The sequence below is a fragment of the Chrysochloris asiatica genome, unplaced genomic scaffold (assembly GCF_000296735.1).
Source record: "Chrysochloris asiatica unplaced genomic scaffold, ChrAsi1.0 scaffold00034, whole genome shotgun sequence".
In the NCBI taxonomy this organism is placed as follows: Eukaryota; Metazoa; Chordata; class Mammalia; order Afrosoricida; family Chrysochloridae; genus Chrysochloris; species Chrysochloris asiatica.
In genome coordinates, this window is record NW_006408552.1 from 14,144,438 (window position 1) to 14,158,686 (window position 14,249).

Consider the following 14,249-nt stretch of genomic DNA (forward strand, 5'->3'; position numbering starts at 1 on the left):
CTACACTATGTCCACATGGGGAGTTCCTTGAGCTGGGCAGGACACACAGGCCGCTCTGTCCGAGACTACACGGTCCAGGGCTCGCATCAGGATGTCTGGCATGTGGTCGGTCAGCATCTTGGGGCCTATGAGAATCCTGCTGAATTCGGATTCATGCGACCAGCGGGCACTATACTGAGTGGAAGAGCAGTAGCAAAACCTGCAAGACCAGAAGGGGTAGGTCACTTCCCGAATGTGTCCTGGTTTGGTACAGAGTAGATGGACCCCCAGCACACGCACATCCTTCCAGCCCACAGCCAGCATCAGTAATCAGCACTCACCTGCCTGAAGGGCCCTCTTCCTGCAGGTGGATGATTCTGCCAGGAGGGTACAGGGGTGGGTACTTGGGTGGGGAGTGCAACGGAGAGTCGTCAGAGCAGCTGTAGGCTGGGGACCAGTGTGTCAGCAAGCTTTGCTCGCCCAGTAGTGGCTGTGACAGGTCCGCCTGCTGGCCACCATCCAGCTCAGTCGGAAAGTTATCAGGGTCCCCTCCAAATAGCTCATACCAGCACCCATGCAGCAAGATCTTGTACTGAGGGGAGAACCCAGAGAGGCAAAAGGCTGTTACTGTGAAAGGCTCTGTCACCAACACACCCTGAGGTGACACCCTTGAGTCCCAGTGGCTTGAGGGTGAAGCTGAAGGAGCGCAGACTTCGGGATCTGCTGGGTCCCAAAGCCATCCCGCTTGTAATCCTGGCAGCTATGTCCACTCTGACCCGCCTCTCCCCCATCAGAGAACTGTCCCAGAGGACTTTCAATGGCTGCTCTGTAGGATTTCTGAGGCTGGAACTCTTTATGGAGCTGGTGGGTTTGAACCACTGACCTTTGGGTAAGGCATTCCAATTCTTAACACACTGTGCCACCAGAGCTCCAATGGATATGCCAAAACAAAAACAAAAAAACAAAAAAAACCCCACCCTGCTATCAAGTTGATACCGAATCATAGTTAACCCAAGTAAGTTTCCAAAGTTGTGAAATTTTGATGGGATCAGAACAGCTCACCTTTTTCCCACAGAGTAGCTGCTGGATTTGAACTGGTGGTTAGGAGCCCAGTGTTTATCCTAGCGCTCCACCAGGGCTCTTTATGGATATACATGGATACACTAGAACCTCTTAAGTCTGTATGCAGGCAGCCTTGTTTTCTGTGCTTTGGGGTTTTAATAACCAAGGGCATCAGAATAGTGCCCGATAGGAGAGGAGACAGAGAAGTCTGGCAGGAAGCAAACTGAATTGGAGCATTTCACATACTTGGTGTAACCACATCCCTTTTTCAGTGTCAGCTGCAGAACACGAGAGGAAACTACAGAGTGGGGAAGGAGGACATGAAGCAGCCGCATACACTGCCCTTTCCACTTTCCTGTCTCCCGGAGGCTGCAGCCCCGCTTCACAGAACCCCGAGTTACCTTGGGCTTGTTACAGTGCGCAATCACGCGCAGGATTCTCCTCTTCAGATCTTCCAAGTTGGTCACACTTAACCTGGTTAGAAAGAGTCCCGTGAGACTGAGGCTCAGTCCTTCCAGAGGGACCCGGTGTCAACTGCCCACCACGCCAACTGTCACCCAGCAGACGCACCTGGGGATCACATCCTTGCCAAGGACGAGTGACACAATGAAGCTCTGAGAGTGCTCATAGAGGGATTTGCTGCAATTCCAGAAAGACAGGAGAAGAGTTAGCTAAGTGAGGATGACACGGCCCCAGAGAGCCTTAGGGACACTAAGGACCTGCCAGTGAGTGACAGGCTGTTCTCCATACACATCCTCCCTGTTCTCTGCCCTCCAAAGGTGAGGGGAAAGGATGCAGAGAGACTTCAGCCACAACACACATTCAGGGGAGGTGAGCCTTGCACATATTCTTGACCCAGCAAACTGCCTTTCAGAAATGACATGAAAAGGCCATGCTGAAGGCTCTTCGTGGCACCAATGCTAGCTGTGACAGCAGGCACTGCTAAGGCTCCAGTGTCCCTCCTTAGAGAAAGATAGGCCAGCCCGGGCTCAGCCCAGTGAGGTGTCCTTCACAGCTGTAACAACAATGTCATCACCAAGACACGCTGTAAGTGACATGCAGCCTCCGAATGCTTTCATCTAAGGAGAGGAATACAAATACATGCCACAGCTTTATGTACATAATGCTCGCCCCATGAGGTTTCTGCAAACCAAGCTACCCTCTTGTGCGTTAGTTTCCTATGAGCGCTGTGTGCGTTCTATGCGTGTGTGCTATACGTGGAAAGGTGGTACACACATTTACTCATATGTGGACAAAAAATTATATTTAAAAAAAAAAAGTTAAAAACAAAACTATTAGAGATGGCTGAGGAACAGGAACTGACACGAGAGCTTTCTCTCAGTGGACCTGTGTGGAAGTGTCTTTGGAACCATATGGGTGTTTTACATGATAATAAAAGTTCAATCAAAACAACAATCGATGTACTTTCTAAAACCCATGAAATAATTATTTTAAGTGACTTTAAAACAACAGTAATTTAACTGTACAACCCTTCTAGGAACAAAACAAGTTACAAAGGAATCTCAAACTGTTAGCACTCCACTACTAGTTCAAAGCTTGGCAGTTCAAACCCAAGCAGAAGTGTCACAGAAGATGGGCTTGGCGATGTGTTTCTGAAGGGCCACAGCCTTGCTAACTCTGGAGCAGCAATACCCTACACACGGGATCGCCTTGAGTCAGAAGTAACAGGATGATACCAACAACAACAGTTGATGTAATGTTGCCAGTAGTATTCTGAAGCAATGATTGTTTACAGAATGTGAACAAACAATCAGGTTAATGTTGACAGACACCAGGATGCCTGGGTAAAGAAACAAAACAAAACAAACATAAGGTAAAAAAAGAATTTCAGTAAGTACTAGTATACAATTAACTAAGTAAAAACTCTGGTCTTTAGTTTAAATTGGAAGTATCAATATTAATCAAGGATTCAATTTCTCTTTGGAATGAAAAAATAGCATTCCAAGTATTCCCTGGTGTTTTCTAAGACTAACCCTGGTATGGTGCTGTAGGATAAGTATTGAACTGCTAACTGCAAGGTCAGTGGTTCAAACCCACTAGCTGCTTCTTGGAAACCCCATACAGGGTTGCTATGGGTCAGAACCAGCTCAACAGCACACAACAACAAAACTCTCTACTAGTCCTGGTGCAGTACTGTAGGATAAGCACTTGACCATAAGGTCAGTTTGAAATGCAAAGCTGGTGGTTCAGACTCATGAGCTGCTCCTCAGAAACCCTATACGGAATTGCTATGAGTCGGAACCAACTTTATGGCACTTAACAACAACAACAGTGCCCCACAGTCTCTAAATATCACTTCCCAATCAAATGAACCAGTACTCCTTGGAGAAGTAATTGATTTCAGATATGGAACAGGAAACTCTTGTACCAGAAAGCCAGGGAACCATCAGACAGCTGGAGTGTAGCCAAAGGATGGAGAAGCACTTTGCTCAAGTGCTCGTGGGCCAAAGATGGGACCATTTGAATATCAAAGAAGAGCTGCAATGGACTGGAATACATTTGTGTGTTTAAACTCAAACCTACTGCTGCTGAGTTTTCCTACCGCTAGCAATCCTACAGGACATAGAAGAACCGCTCCATAGGGTTCCAAGACTGGAAATCTTGATGGGAGCTGATGGCTTCATCTTTCGCCTAAGGCAGGACTGCTGAGTCTGAACCACTGACCTTTTGGTTAGTGGCCCAATACTTAACCTAGGGTGGCACTGGGTTTCCTTATGTTTAAAGTCATGAGTTTATAATGATAGTTTACAAAAAAAAATCAATTACTTCTCCAAGGAGTACTGGTTCATTTGATTGGGAAGTGGTATTTAGAGACTGTGGGGCACCTGTTGTTGTTGTTAAGTGCCATAAAGTTGGTTCCGATTCATAGACGGCTAGAATACTACTTCAGTATTTTGAATACGGCTAAATAAAGGGAAAGATTCAAGCACTTGTGTATCTCTGCTGCTCTTTCTGGGTGAATGTGCCTCAGGGGGACTTCTGATTGAGGAAGAAAAGGCCATTTTTAGAAGTTCTTCCATTGATAAGTGTAAAGGAAGGGTAGGAAGAGATTACCACCATGGAGTCCTGGGGTGACACTGCAGGATCATGTGCTGGATCCTAAGGTCAGTTTGAACCTTAAGGTTGGCAGTTCAAACCCACCAACGGGCTCCTCAGAAGCCCTACACAGGGTCACTATGGGTTAGAATCAACACGACAGCAATTAACAATAAAACAAAGTGTTCTGGTATGGTGCTGTAAGATAATGCACTGGACCACAAGGTTGGTTTGAACCACAAGATCAATGGTTCAGATTCATCAGTCGCTCCTGAGAAACCACATACAGGGTCTCTATGAGTCAGAGCCGACTCAATGGCACTTAATGACAACAATAAAACAAAGTAATTAATGATCGCTAGCTGTGTACATCAAGGAGCTCTGGTAGCATTGTTGTTGTTGTGTGCCGTGCAGTCAGTTCCGACTCATAGCAACCCTGTAACAGGGTTTCCGAGGCTGTAAATCTTTACAGGAGCAGAACGCCTCATCTTTCTCCCGCGGAACAGCTGGTAGTTTCAAACTGCTGACCTTGGGGCTCACAGCCCGATTCGTAACCACTACGCTACATAGTGATTACAAATTGGGCTGCTATCTCACGATCAGTTCAAAACTACTAGCCGTTCCATGGGAGAAAGATGAGGCTTTCTTCTCCCGTTAAGATTTACAGCCTCGGAAACCCTACGCAGAGTTGCTGTAAGTCAGAACCAACTCTACAGTAAGTAACAACAGCTATGCACATCAGAGAGTCAAAGAGGCAGTACGTGCCCCCTGATGAGATGTAGGAAGAATGACTCAGCACGCATGACCCATTGCTGTTCCGCTAAGTGCTGTCAAGTCAATTTCGATCATAGTGACCTATATAGTTTCAGAGGAGCTGCTAGTGGGATTCGAAATGCCAACCTTGTGATTCAAACTGACCTTGCAGTCCAGTGCTTATTCTACAGCGCCACATCACGGTGGCCAAAAACTCCATCCTGAGTCTGATAAACCTTAGCCAGAGTTACCATGTTCTAGAAATATAGAACCAGGGGGACAGAGAAACACGTTACATGACACCACAAAGTCCAGAACACAGCCTGTTCTCTAGAATAAACAACCCAGCTTCTTCAACAAGATGGAAACATGAAGGAGGAGATCTGGTGGTGGTGAGCCATGGAGTCTGTTCTGACTCAAAGCAACCTGGAGAGGGGTTTCCAAGACTGTAAATCCTTACGGGAGCAGAAAGTCTCATCTTTCTCTCATGGAACAACTGGCAATTTTGAACTGCAGACCTTGAGGCTAGCAGCTTGACTTGTAAGCACCACGCTACCAAAGCTCCTTGGGGGGACATCTAGAACCCATGAAAGCAGAACTAGGACCAACACCCATCACGTCCAATAGGAAGACCTTGGATCTCTACACGTGTCTGTGGATGCTAAGTGACATGCAGTTGGTTCAATCTAGGGTTTCTGAGGAGTGGCCGAGGAAAACCCTTGTGGTTCCCAGTCCAGTCACATCCACAACACTTGTCTACACTTTCTCAATTGTCTACGATGCATACAAATTACTTTCATCATCAGAACAAAAGGCTATCTACCACCCAGGATTCAGTATGCTGAATCAGAAAAGAAAAAAAAGTCCTTTTAAATGCATAAAGAACAAGGAATCCTAGACTCCCATCATTTAAGGGAAATCAAAGCTGTGGTCAGAGAGATGGCAGGCAAGGCCAGTCATGCTTTCTCCTACTGCTGACCAGACAGGAGATGCGAGAGAAGAGACAGATCAAGCCGAGTCCTGACCAGACGGCCTACAAATGACACCTTGTTCCATGTGTGAAAACCAAGAGTTACCTCAGCAGCCCCCTGGGTGGAGAAAAGGCGTAGCACCTGACGTGCGGGTAGGCGTCCCTGAGCATGAAAGCCAGCAGGGCTGAGGCGCCGGCCCCCAGACTGTGCCCCACCAGGACCAGCCGGTACTCCTACACAACAGAGCAGAGGGAGAGAAGGCAAGTAAGACACCATCGATGGCAGAGGAAACACAACTAAATATAATGCACATAAATGAAGTCTCACAGGAGCAATGCTGAATGCCTGGCTCAAGATCCCATCGTGGATGAGTCGTCGGTAAATGTATCTGGCGGCTTGAGAAATGCCCTAAACTCGTGGACAGAGAAGGTGGCCATTAGTTCCCAGACAAGGCAGGTTCAACCCTGACTCAGCAGACAGGGTTCTATGTACACAGGTAGACCTCAGAGATACCCAGATACTCAGGTTACATGAGTTTAGTTTCTTGGTGCCATGAGAACCACATGTGCCCTATTCAGTACTTTATTAAGGAGTCCTGGTGGTGCTGTGGGCTAAGCACTAGGGTACCGCCAGGTTGGCAGTCCCTCTGAGCTGTCTGCTGCTGTAAAGACTTAAGTCTTGGCAACCTGAGGAGCAGTTCAATGCTGAGTCTGAACTGACTTGATGGCAGTGGGTCTGCTTTTTGGGGTGGGCAGTCTATGGAGTGTGCAATTGTTGTTGTTGCTGTTAAGTGACACTGAGTTGTTTCTGACTCACATCGACCCTGTCTGTATAGAGTTTCTGAGGAGTGGATGGTGAGTCTGAAGTGCTGACCTTGTGGATCAAACCACCCTTGAAGTCAAGTACTTATCCCACAGTGCCATACCAGAATTCCATGGAGTGTGCAATTCTTGTTGTTTTTAAGTGCTGTAGAGTTGGTTCCGACCCACAGCAACCCTGTGTAGGGAATCCGAGGAGCAGATGGTGAGCATGAACCACTGACGTAGCAGTTCAAACTGACTTTGCAGCCTGCACATTAACCCGCAGCGCCACATCAGGATTCCGTGAAGTATGCAACAGCATGATAAATAAGTTGGAAATCTCGTGAACTTGACCAAAATGGGACCCAGACACAAAGTGAGCACATGCTGCTGGAAAACTGGTGCCAAGAGACTTGCTCAATGCAGTCTGTAAAAACTCCAGTGAGCTACAGAGCTCAAGAAAGCCAAGAGCCATACAAGCATGCCGCTATGTACTTATGTGATTCCTGACTACCAGTGTCATGGGATTGGTCTCATCCCTGTATTAGTCTGCACGTTGGTCTGTACCTATTGTATCCCTGGCACCTTGGACAGAATGTGGCCTGAAGTAGGTGCGCTGTAAATACTGAAATAAATGACCGCAGATCAGCAGGCACACCTTTTGCTGTGGCTGCATGAGTTTTGCTGTGTGTTTATATCATACTTTCTATCAGCCAAGTCTCCACGCTTGACCGGATTTGGATGATTCATGCCTGATCTTCTGAAGTGACGTTGAAACATAGACATTCAAGATCAATCATGCAGCATCCTGTTCCTGCCAAAGCATACCTACATTCATTGAACATGCGTTCTTGGGAGGCCAGATTTTGGCTTCATTTGAGAAACTAGGGGAGCCTGTAAGAAAGATCTGGCCTCAGCCCTGGCAGTGTCTGTTCTAACGGGAAAAGGCGGAAGAGAGTCTGCCAGACAGGAGGCAGCTTCTGGCTATCCTATGGTTCCGTATCTCTCTTTCTGCAGGTAGGATGCTGAAGCTGGCGATTCTGACAGCATTCTACACAAGCCACCACTTCCTTCCTGCTCCCCTCTGACTATGTGATACGCCGGCACCCATGATGCGGCATGTCTGTGCCGAACACAACACAGGCCACAGTCACTGCTGGTGTACCTCCTGACATGCAGACGTTAACAGAAGAGGCCAAAAGTGGAGCACATGCCATGTCCTTGGCCTCAGGAAGGCTACACAGTGTATGGGAGTGGGCGGTGGGGTGGGGTGGCGTGGCCGGCAACAGTCGCTCAGTGGCCGAAGACCAGAGTCAGGCCAGAAATGCCTCCGCTCACAGGCCTGGAAGTCTTTATCTGCGGCAAACACCTTTGAGAATAGAATTGCAGTCAATGTCACACCTACTGGATACTGAAGACCCTGTGGCCGGCTGGGTGTTGCGTGCCTGTGACATTCTGAGCAAATGTCCAGTGACATCAACATGAACCAGAAAATCCCCAAATCCACTGTCATCAAGTCAATTCCGACTCACAGCAACACTGCAGGGCAGAGCAAGGCTGTCATCCTGAATGAGGGCAGACTGCCACGCCTCTGTGCACCGCACTTTGTAACCGCCCGACTTTCCATTAGCAGTCAAGCACTTAACCACTGTATCACCAGGACTCCTTATATGCGCCCAACAATAGTTCAACTAGAGCCTCTTCTGTGACTCAAGGCACAAAAAGATAGCTCAGGGCTAGAGGGGAAAAAAGACTACTTTCCTAAGGCGCTCAAGTGTCTACCTGGGAGCAGAACAAATGGATAGTTCTGGAAAAGGCAGGGCCTGAGTCCCATCACCTGCAGCTGACCTGCTTTTTATTTAAAAAAAAAAAAAGACTACAGAGTAGCCCGTTTGGGTTTTAAAAACATACCAGAACCCTAAGTGGGTAAAGATAGGCTCCAGCTTTCTGTTCCACCTGAGGTGCGGCAGGACCCCCGCCCATAGTCCGCCCGTGCCCCTGGGTGTGGGGCAGAGAATTGGTGGCCTGAGCCCGGGGTACTGCACATTGTGCTCACTGTAGACAGCTGGGCATGGTACCAAATCTTCCCCTGGACAATGCACAATGTTAATTAAGAGGAAAGAAAAGCATGCGTTCAGATGTCCAGTCTGACATTTATGTCCTACGTGAATCTCTTGGAACTTCAGTTTCTTTCTCTTAAAAAGAAAAAAAAATCCAACAAACAAGACACTGAGTGGGGCTTATGGTGAGAATGAAAGCCCGCACAGGGCCATAGTTGATGTAGGGTGTCTGCCCTGGGTGGCATTACTGGGAGATTCAGAGTTGGAAACTTCTGGCCCCTCTTGAGTTTCACCTTCACAGAACATTCCAGACCATAACCCTGGGGCCTCTACCTTGTGTGCCACAGAGTCTTGAACTTCACACCCTAAGTCGAGGGTCTCACTCTCAGCAGACAGATCAGTCAGGACGTCCTATGAGAGAACGGATAGAGAGAAGAGGGCACCACTCAGGTGGCTGTACGCCATCTGAGTGGACGGGTAGTCCCTGCCCCACAGCAGCCCACCCCAAGGATCAGTAAATAGGGGGTGAGTCGTCCTGTGGTACTTGGACTTGGAAGTGGCCAGCAGCCAAGCCTCCTGAGGCCCTCGGAGCATGGCCGGCTCTGGACCAGACCTGAACTTCAGTTTTCCTAGCTGTACACACCGAGTGCTCCTGAGCCCGAAGTCTGTGCAGGGCCCTGAACGAGCTTGTGCCTGTCCTCAAGGAGCTCATAGTCAGCAGCGAGTGGGACTCAATGAGGCTAGAGGAAGAAGGTGAGCCCTGGAGGGCAGAGAGGGAGCTGGGGGTGGCAGCAGGTGGACAGAGAGCACCAACAAGGCTGCAACTCTAGACTAAGAGTGGTGGGAAGTTGCTGGCGGTCTGAGCCGTGTTTCAGCAACAGTGTTGTGGATGGTGTAAAGGACAGACTGGGGAGGGGAGACCTGTGCAGGGGCAGAGATGGGGCAGTCCATGAGGAGAACCCAAGACGACATACACAGGCAAAAGAGGGACCCTTTGTGGTGGTCAGGTGTTGTCGAGTTGGCTCACACAGTGACCTGTACATGGCAGAATGAAACACTGCCCAGCCGGCGTCACCCTCTCAACTGTCAGCTGAGCCACCCATTACTGCAGTCACCATATCAATCCATCTCTTTGGAGGTCTTCCTCTTTCTCACTGACTCTGTAACACGGGCAACTGAGGCACATGGGTGGGATTATAACCGGAAGAGCAGACCGGGGTTCCAGTGGTGCCTCTGGGAAACCCGGGGACCTCTGGAAACAGAGCTGTAGCCCTAGGACAAGTGAGGCTGCCTCACAGACCTGGCCAGAGAGCAAGAGAGCAGAGGGGTGAGGACACCAGGACTGGGCTCTCCTTGAATATCTGGGTCAGCAGAGAAACCAGAACCAGGGAACAAGACTGAGGAATGAACAAGAAGAAACCCAGAAGTGCAGCACAGAAATGGAGGGGAAGCGGCTTCAAAGGGTCAGAAGTGTCTCTGGAAGCAACATGAGGAAGGAATCGCTGGGTCTGGAGATCAATAAATGGTGGTTCTCAGAGGGATAATAGCAAGAACACTCACACTTGCAGATAATACCCACTTGACCTGGCTTCAAGGACTAGATAATCAGAGCTCAACCCGAAGAAGAAAGAAGAGAAAAAAAGAAAAAGCATAATCTGATACAAATTGATGAACTTGACCTACATCTATGGATGCAGTAGCTCAAAAGAGGAAACAAATCCCTACTGCAAGACTCATTCCCACCCCATCCACACACAGAGTAGACAGGGAGGGGCAACTTGAACATTGGCAAGCCAAAATGGGGGGGCAGGGCCACAAAGGCAAAAAGTGTCTGGCTTACAAGTTTGCAGGAGGGAACCTAGATCCAGAGGGCCTGGAGGAAGATAAAGTCTCCAGTGAGTAGTATCCAATCTGTCTAGATGGGGCTGATGAAATGATATGCAGATGGGTCTCTTGTGATGCAATAGTGAATAATTGTTATCAGGGCTGATTGTGAGGGTTGGAAGTGTAATGGTGAACATTTTATAGCAAGGAGGGGAGGGATTAACTTTTCAGTCTAGGAGCGGAGGGCCTGGGGACCATCAATGGAGAAGAGCGGAGAGCGGGACCCTACCCAGAGAAGCAGTGATGCCTGAATGGAGGCAGAGATGACGACATGGAGAGAGGGAGTGGCTGAGATCCAGAAAGGGAGAGCGACTGTGTGCTGAGGACCAGGGGGTGGGGTGGGGTGGGGGGAGGTGGGCAGGCGTGCAGGGTATATACCCTTTGGTTGGTTCATTATGCATAAACGGGATTGTAACTATGGCAATGAAACAATATACGATAGAATGAACGTAAAATCAAGGTTCTCCCATGTAAACTATCACAAAATTCACAATAAAACACTTACTAAAAAAAGAAAGAAAAAATAAATGGTGGTTCTCGCTGGACTTGGGGGGATCTGCAGGGTCAAGAGGGAGGTCTTCCAGCAGGTTTGTGGGGCTGCTGCAGGCCCGGGCAGGACCTGGGTGGATCCGGGAGGACAGTTGAGTGACTGGGTGGCAATACTGGATTCCTGTCTCATCTGGCTTTGGGGGTTTGTAGCCAAAAAACTGGCAGGTAGGGTCACCCAGGTCGGGAACTGGAAGTCAGGTGGGAGAGGAGGCAAGCAGGTGTCTCTCTAGGAAATCACCTGCTGGGAGTCAAAGCTGCCACCACCCACATTTCAGGCATTTCCCCATTCAATTTTCTCCGCCTTTTTACAAAGGGGGTATTTCACAACCCTGGATTCACTTCCCTGTTTCATTTCCCCGACATGTTCCTGATTCTTCTTTTGTCTGATACTGTTCCTTAGGAACAGCTATTCTCAGTTCTGCCACAACTCCCCCGGTTTCATCACCAGCAGGCTGGTTGTCTAGCCACAGGTATGTCACCCCCACCTCCCGGTTGTACCACCCCAGCCCCAGTACCTGGAGAGACATGGTTCCTCTCACAGCCACCACGACCGATTCTTTCCTGTGGTCCAGAGCCACTATGAAGGGAAGCTCATACACCTGAGGGACCAAGAGACAGACATGAGGCCTGAAGAAAGAAAGCACGCTCCCTCCAACTCTCAGTGCCAAGGCTGTCATGGGGCCAATGGAGAGAACCCTGAGCCAGCGATCTGAACAGAACTCAGGACTTCTGAGCGCTCCATGAGTGATCATGAACGCAGGTGCCTGGGAATCACTGGGACAGATAGCCATGCGTCTGGCATCTCCACCGGAATCACCTGGAAGTTTACAAACTTCTGGAATCACCTGGAAGTTTACAAACAACTCAGCCTTAGTCCCACCTCCAGAGAGCTTGACTTGTTGGTTGAGACTGTGGCCCAGATGTCCACACTCTGGGAGGGCCCCTCCACATGACTTCTGAGGTGGCAAAGGTAGAGAGCGGCTGTCCCTCATCAGTGGTGCAAAAGAAAAACAGCTGGAGAGCTGAGAGGCCCCAGAGAAGCTTGAGTTGACACAGAATCTGGTTCCTACAGCTCCTTCAAATTCCCCAGGTGGTTGGTTTCAATACCCACAGAGGTGTGCACACTAGTGCACTACTGAGGGCGGAGAAAAACTACTCAATCCCAGAAACGTGTGTGGGGTTCACACCAAATGCTACCCACTGATCTTCCATAAAAGGTGGGGTCATATGGAAAGCTCAGTATGGTATCTCTGTTGTTGTTGTCAGGTGCCATCGAGTCGGAACCAACTCATAGCGACCCCATGCACAGCAGAACGAAACAATGTCCAATCCTGAGCTCACTACCGCTGCTACACTTGAGTCCATCAATGATGCCACCTGGCCGATCCATCTCGTTGGGGGTCTTCCTCTTTTTCTCTGACCCTCCATCTTACCCAGCATGACATCCTTCTCCAGCGACTGTTCCCTCCTGACAATATGTCCAAAGTATGAGAGACGAAGCTTAGCCATCTTGGCCTCCAAGGAGCACTCCGGTCGCACTTCTTCCAAAACAGATCTATTGGTTCTTTTGGCAGTCCATGGCACTTTCAGTATTCTCCTCCAACACCACAACTCAAGGGCATCAATTCTTCTATGATCTTCCGTATTCACTGTCCAGCTTTTGCATCCATATGAGGTTATTGAAAATACCATGGCTTGGGTCAGGCGCACCTTAGTCCTCAAGCTGACATCTCTGCTCTTCAATACTTTAAAAAAAGTTCCTGTGCAGCAGATTTGCCCAATGCAATACGTCGTCTGATCTCTTGACTGCTGCTTCCACAAGTGTTGATAGTTGATTGAAGAAGAATAAAGTCCTTGACAACTTCAATCTTTTCTCCATTGATAAGAATGTTGTTTATTGTTCCAGTGGTAAGTATTTTTGTTTTCTTGACATTGAGATGAAATCCATATCGAAGGCTGTGCTCTTTGATCTTCATAAGTAAATGTTTCAAGTCCTCTTCACTTTCAGCAAGAAAGGTTGTATCATCTGCATATCGCAGGTTGTTAACGAGTCTTTCTCCAATCCTGACACCATGTTTTTCTTCATAGAACCCAGCTTCTCGTATTATTTGCTCAGCATACAGGTTGAATAAGTATGGTGAAAGAACAGAATCTTGTCGCACACCTTTCCCAATTTTAAAACATTCAGTGTTCCCATGCTCTGTTTGAACAACTGCTTCTTGGTCTAGGTACAGATTTCTCAGAAGTACAATTAAGTGTTCTGGAATACTCATACTTCTCAATTTTGTCCATAGCTTGTCATGATCCACACATTCGAAAGCCTTCACTTTAACCTCGAAAACCTTCGTTTTTTGCTCTAACCTGTTTTTGTTTTTTTTTAATTGTGGCTTGGGTGAAAGTTTACAGAGCAAATTAGTTGTCTTTCAACATCTTTTAAACACTTTGTTTAGCATCACGAGTTGTACTACCCTCAGTGTAGCACGCCCTTCTCACTTCCTCCCCAGTTCCCTGTTTCTAGTGGTTCTTCTCTCCTGCCTCTTTCTGCTTTTTGAGCTTTGCTTTGGAGCAAATGGTACCCTTTTGGTCACGTATGGTTGGTTGACTTTCTGAGGCGCAGGTTCCTCACAGGTGTTACTGTTCACTTTATAAGCCTGCCTATTGTTTGGCTGCAAGGTGATCCCGGGGGTGGGTTCAGTTCCAGACTTGAAGTGTGTCTAAATGTCACCCGTCTTGGGGGTTCATTCCTCCAGTCTCTATCTGATCAGTGAGTCTGTTTTTTTTTTTTTTATTCTGAATTATTATCTACATTTTTCTTCCAGTCTCTCTAGGACCTTCTATGCTCCCAATCAGCGTGGTCAGCAGTGGTAGCTGGGTACCATCTGGTCTCAGGGTCACGGAGGCCGGGGTGCTTGTAGTTCATTAGTCCTTTGGACTAACTGGTTCCCTGAATCTTTGATTTTCTTCAATCTTCTTTGTTCCAGACAGGAAGAGGAAGAGAGTAGCAATTTAGATGGCCACTGACTACCTTTTTTTTTTTCCTTAATGTTTTTACTATGAATTGAGTGAAGGTCTACAGGGCAGATCACCAGTTTACTATGAATTGAGTGAAGGTCTACAGGGCAGATCACCAGTTT

General features: G+C 48.2%; 1 protein-coding gene across 1 annotated transcript in view; it reads right to left on the minus strand.

Annotated features, from left to right (window-relative positions):
* Positions 1-14,249, minus strand: part of DAGLB (diacylglycerol lipase, beta) — a 49,527-nt gene continuing 35,278 nt past the window's right edge. Inside the window, exons 8-15 of the mRNA XM_006859861.1 lie at positions 11,631-11,714; positions 9,016-9,093; positions 6,150-6,230; positions 5,928-6,055; positions 1,612-1,680; positions 1,443-1,515; positions 321-571; positions 1-199 (exon numbers count right to left, since the gene is read on the minus strand). Of these exons, the coding sequence (XP_006859923.1) occupies positions 1-199; positions 321-571; positions 1,443-1,515; positions 1,612-1,680; positions 5,928-6,055; positions 6,150-6,230; positions 9,016-9,093; positions 11,631-11,714 (963 nt within the window). The remainder of the gene's footprint in view (positions 200-320; positions 572-1,442; positions 1,516-1,611; positions 1,681-5,927; positions 6,056-6,149; positions 6,231-9,015; positions 9,094-11,630; positions 11,715-14,249) is intronic.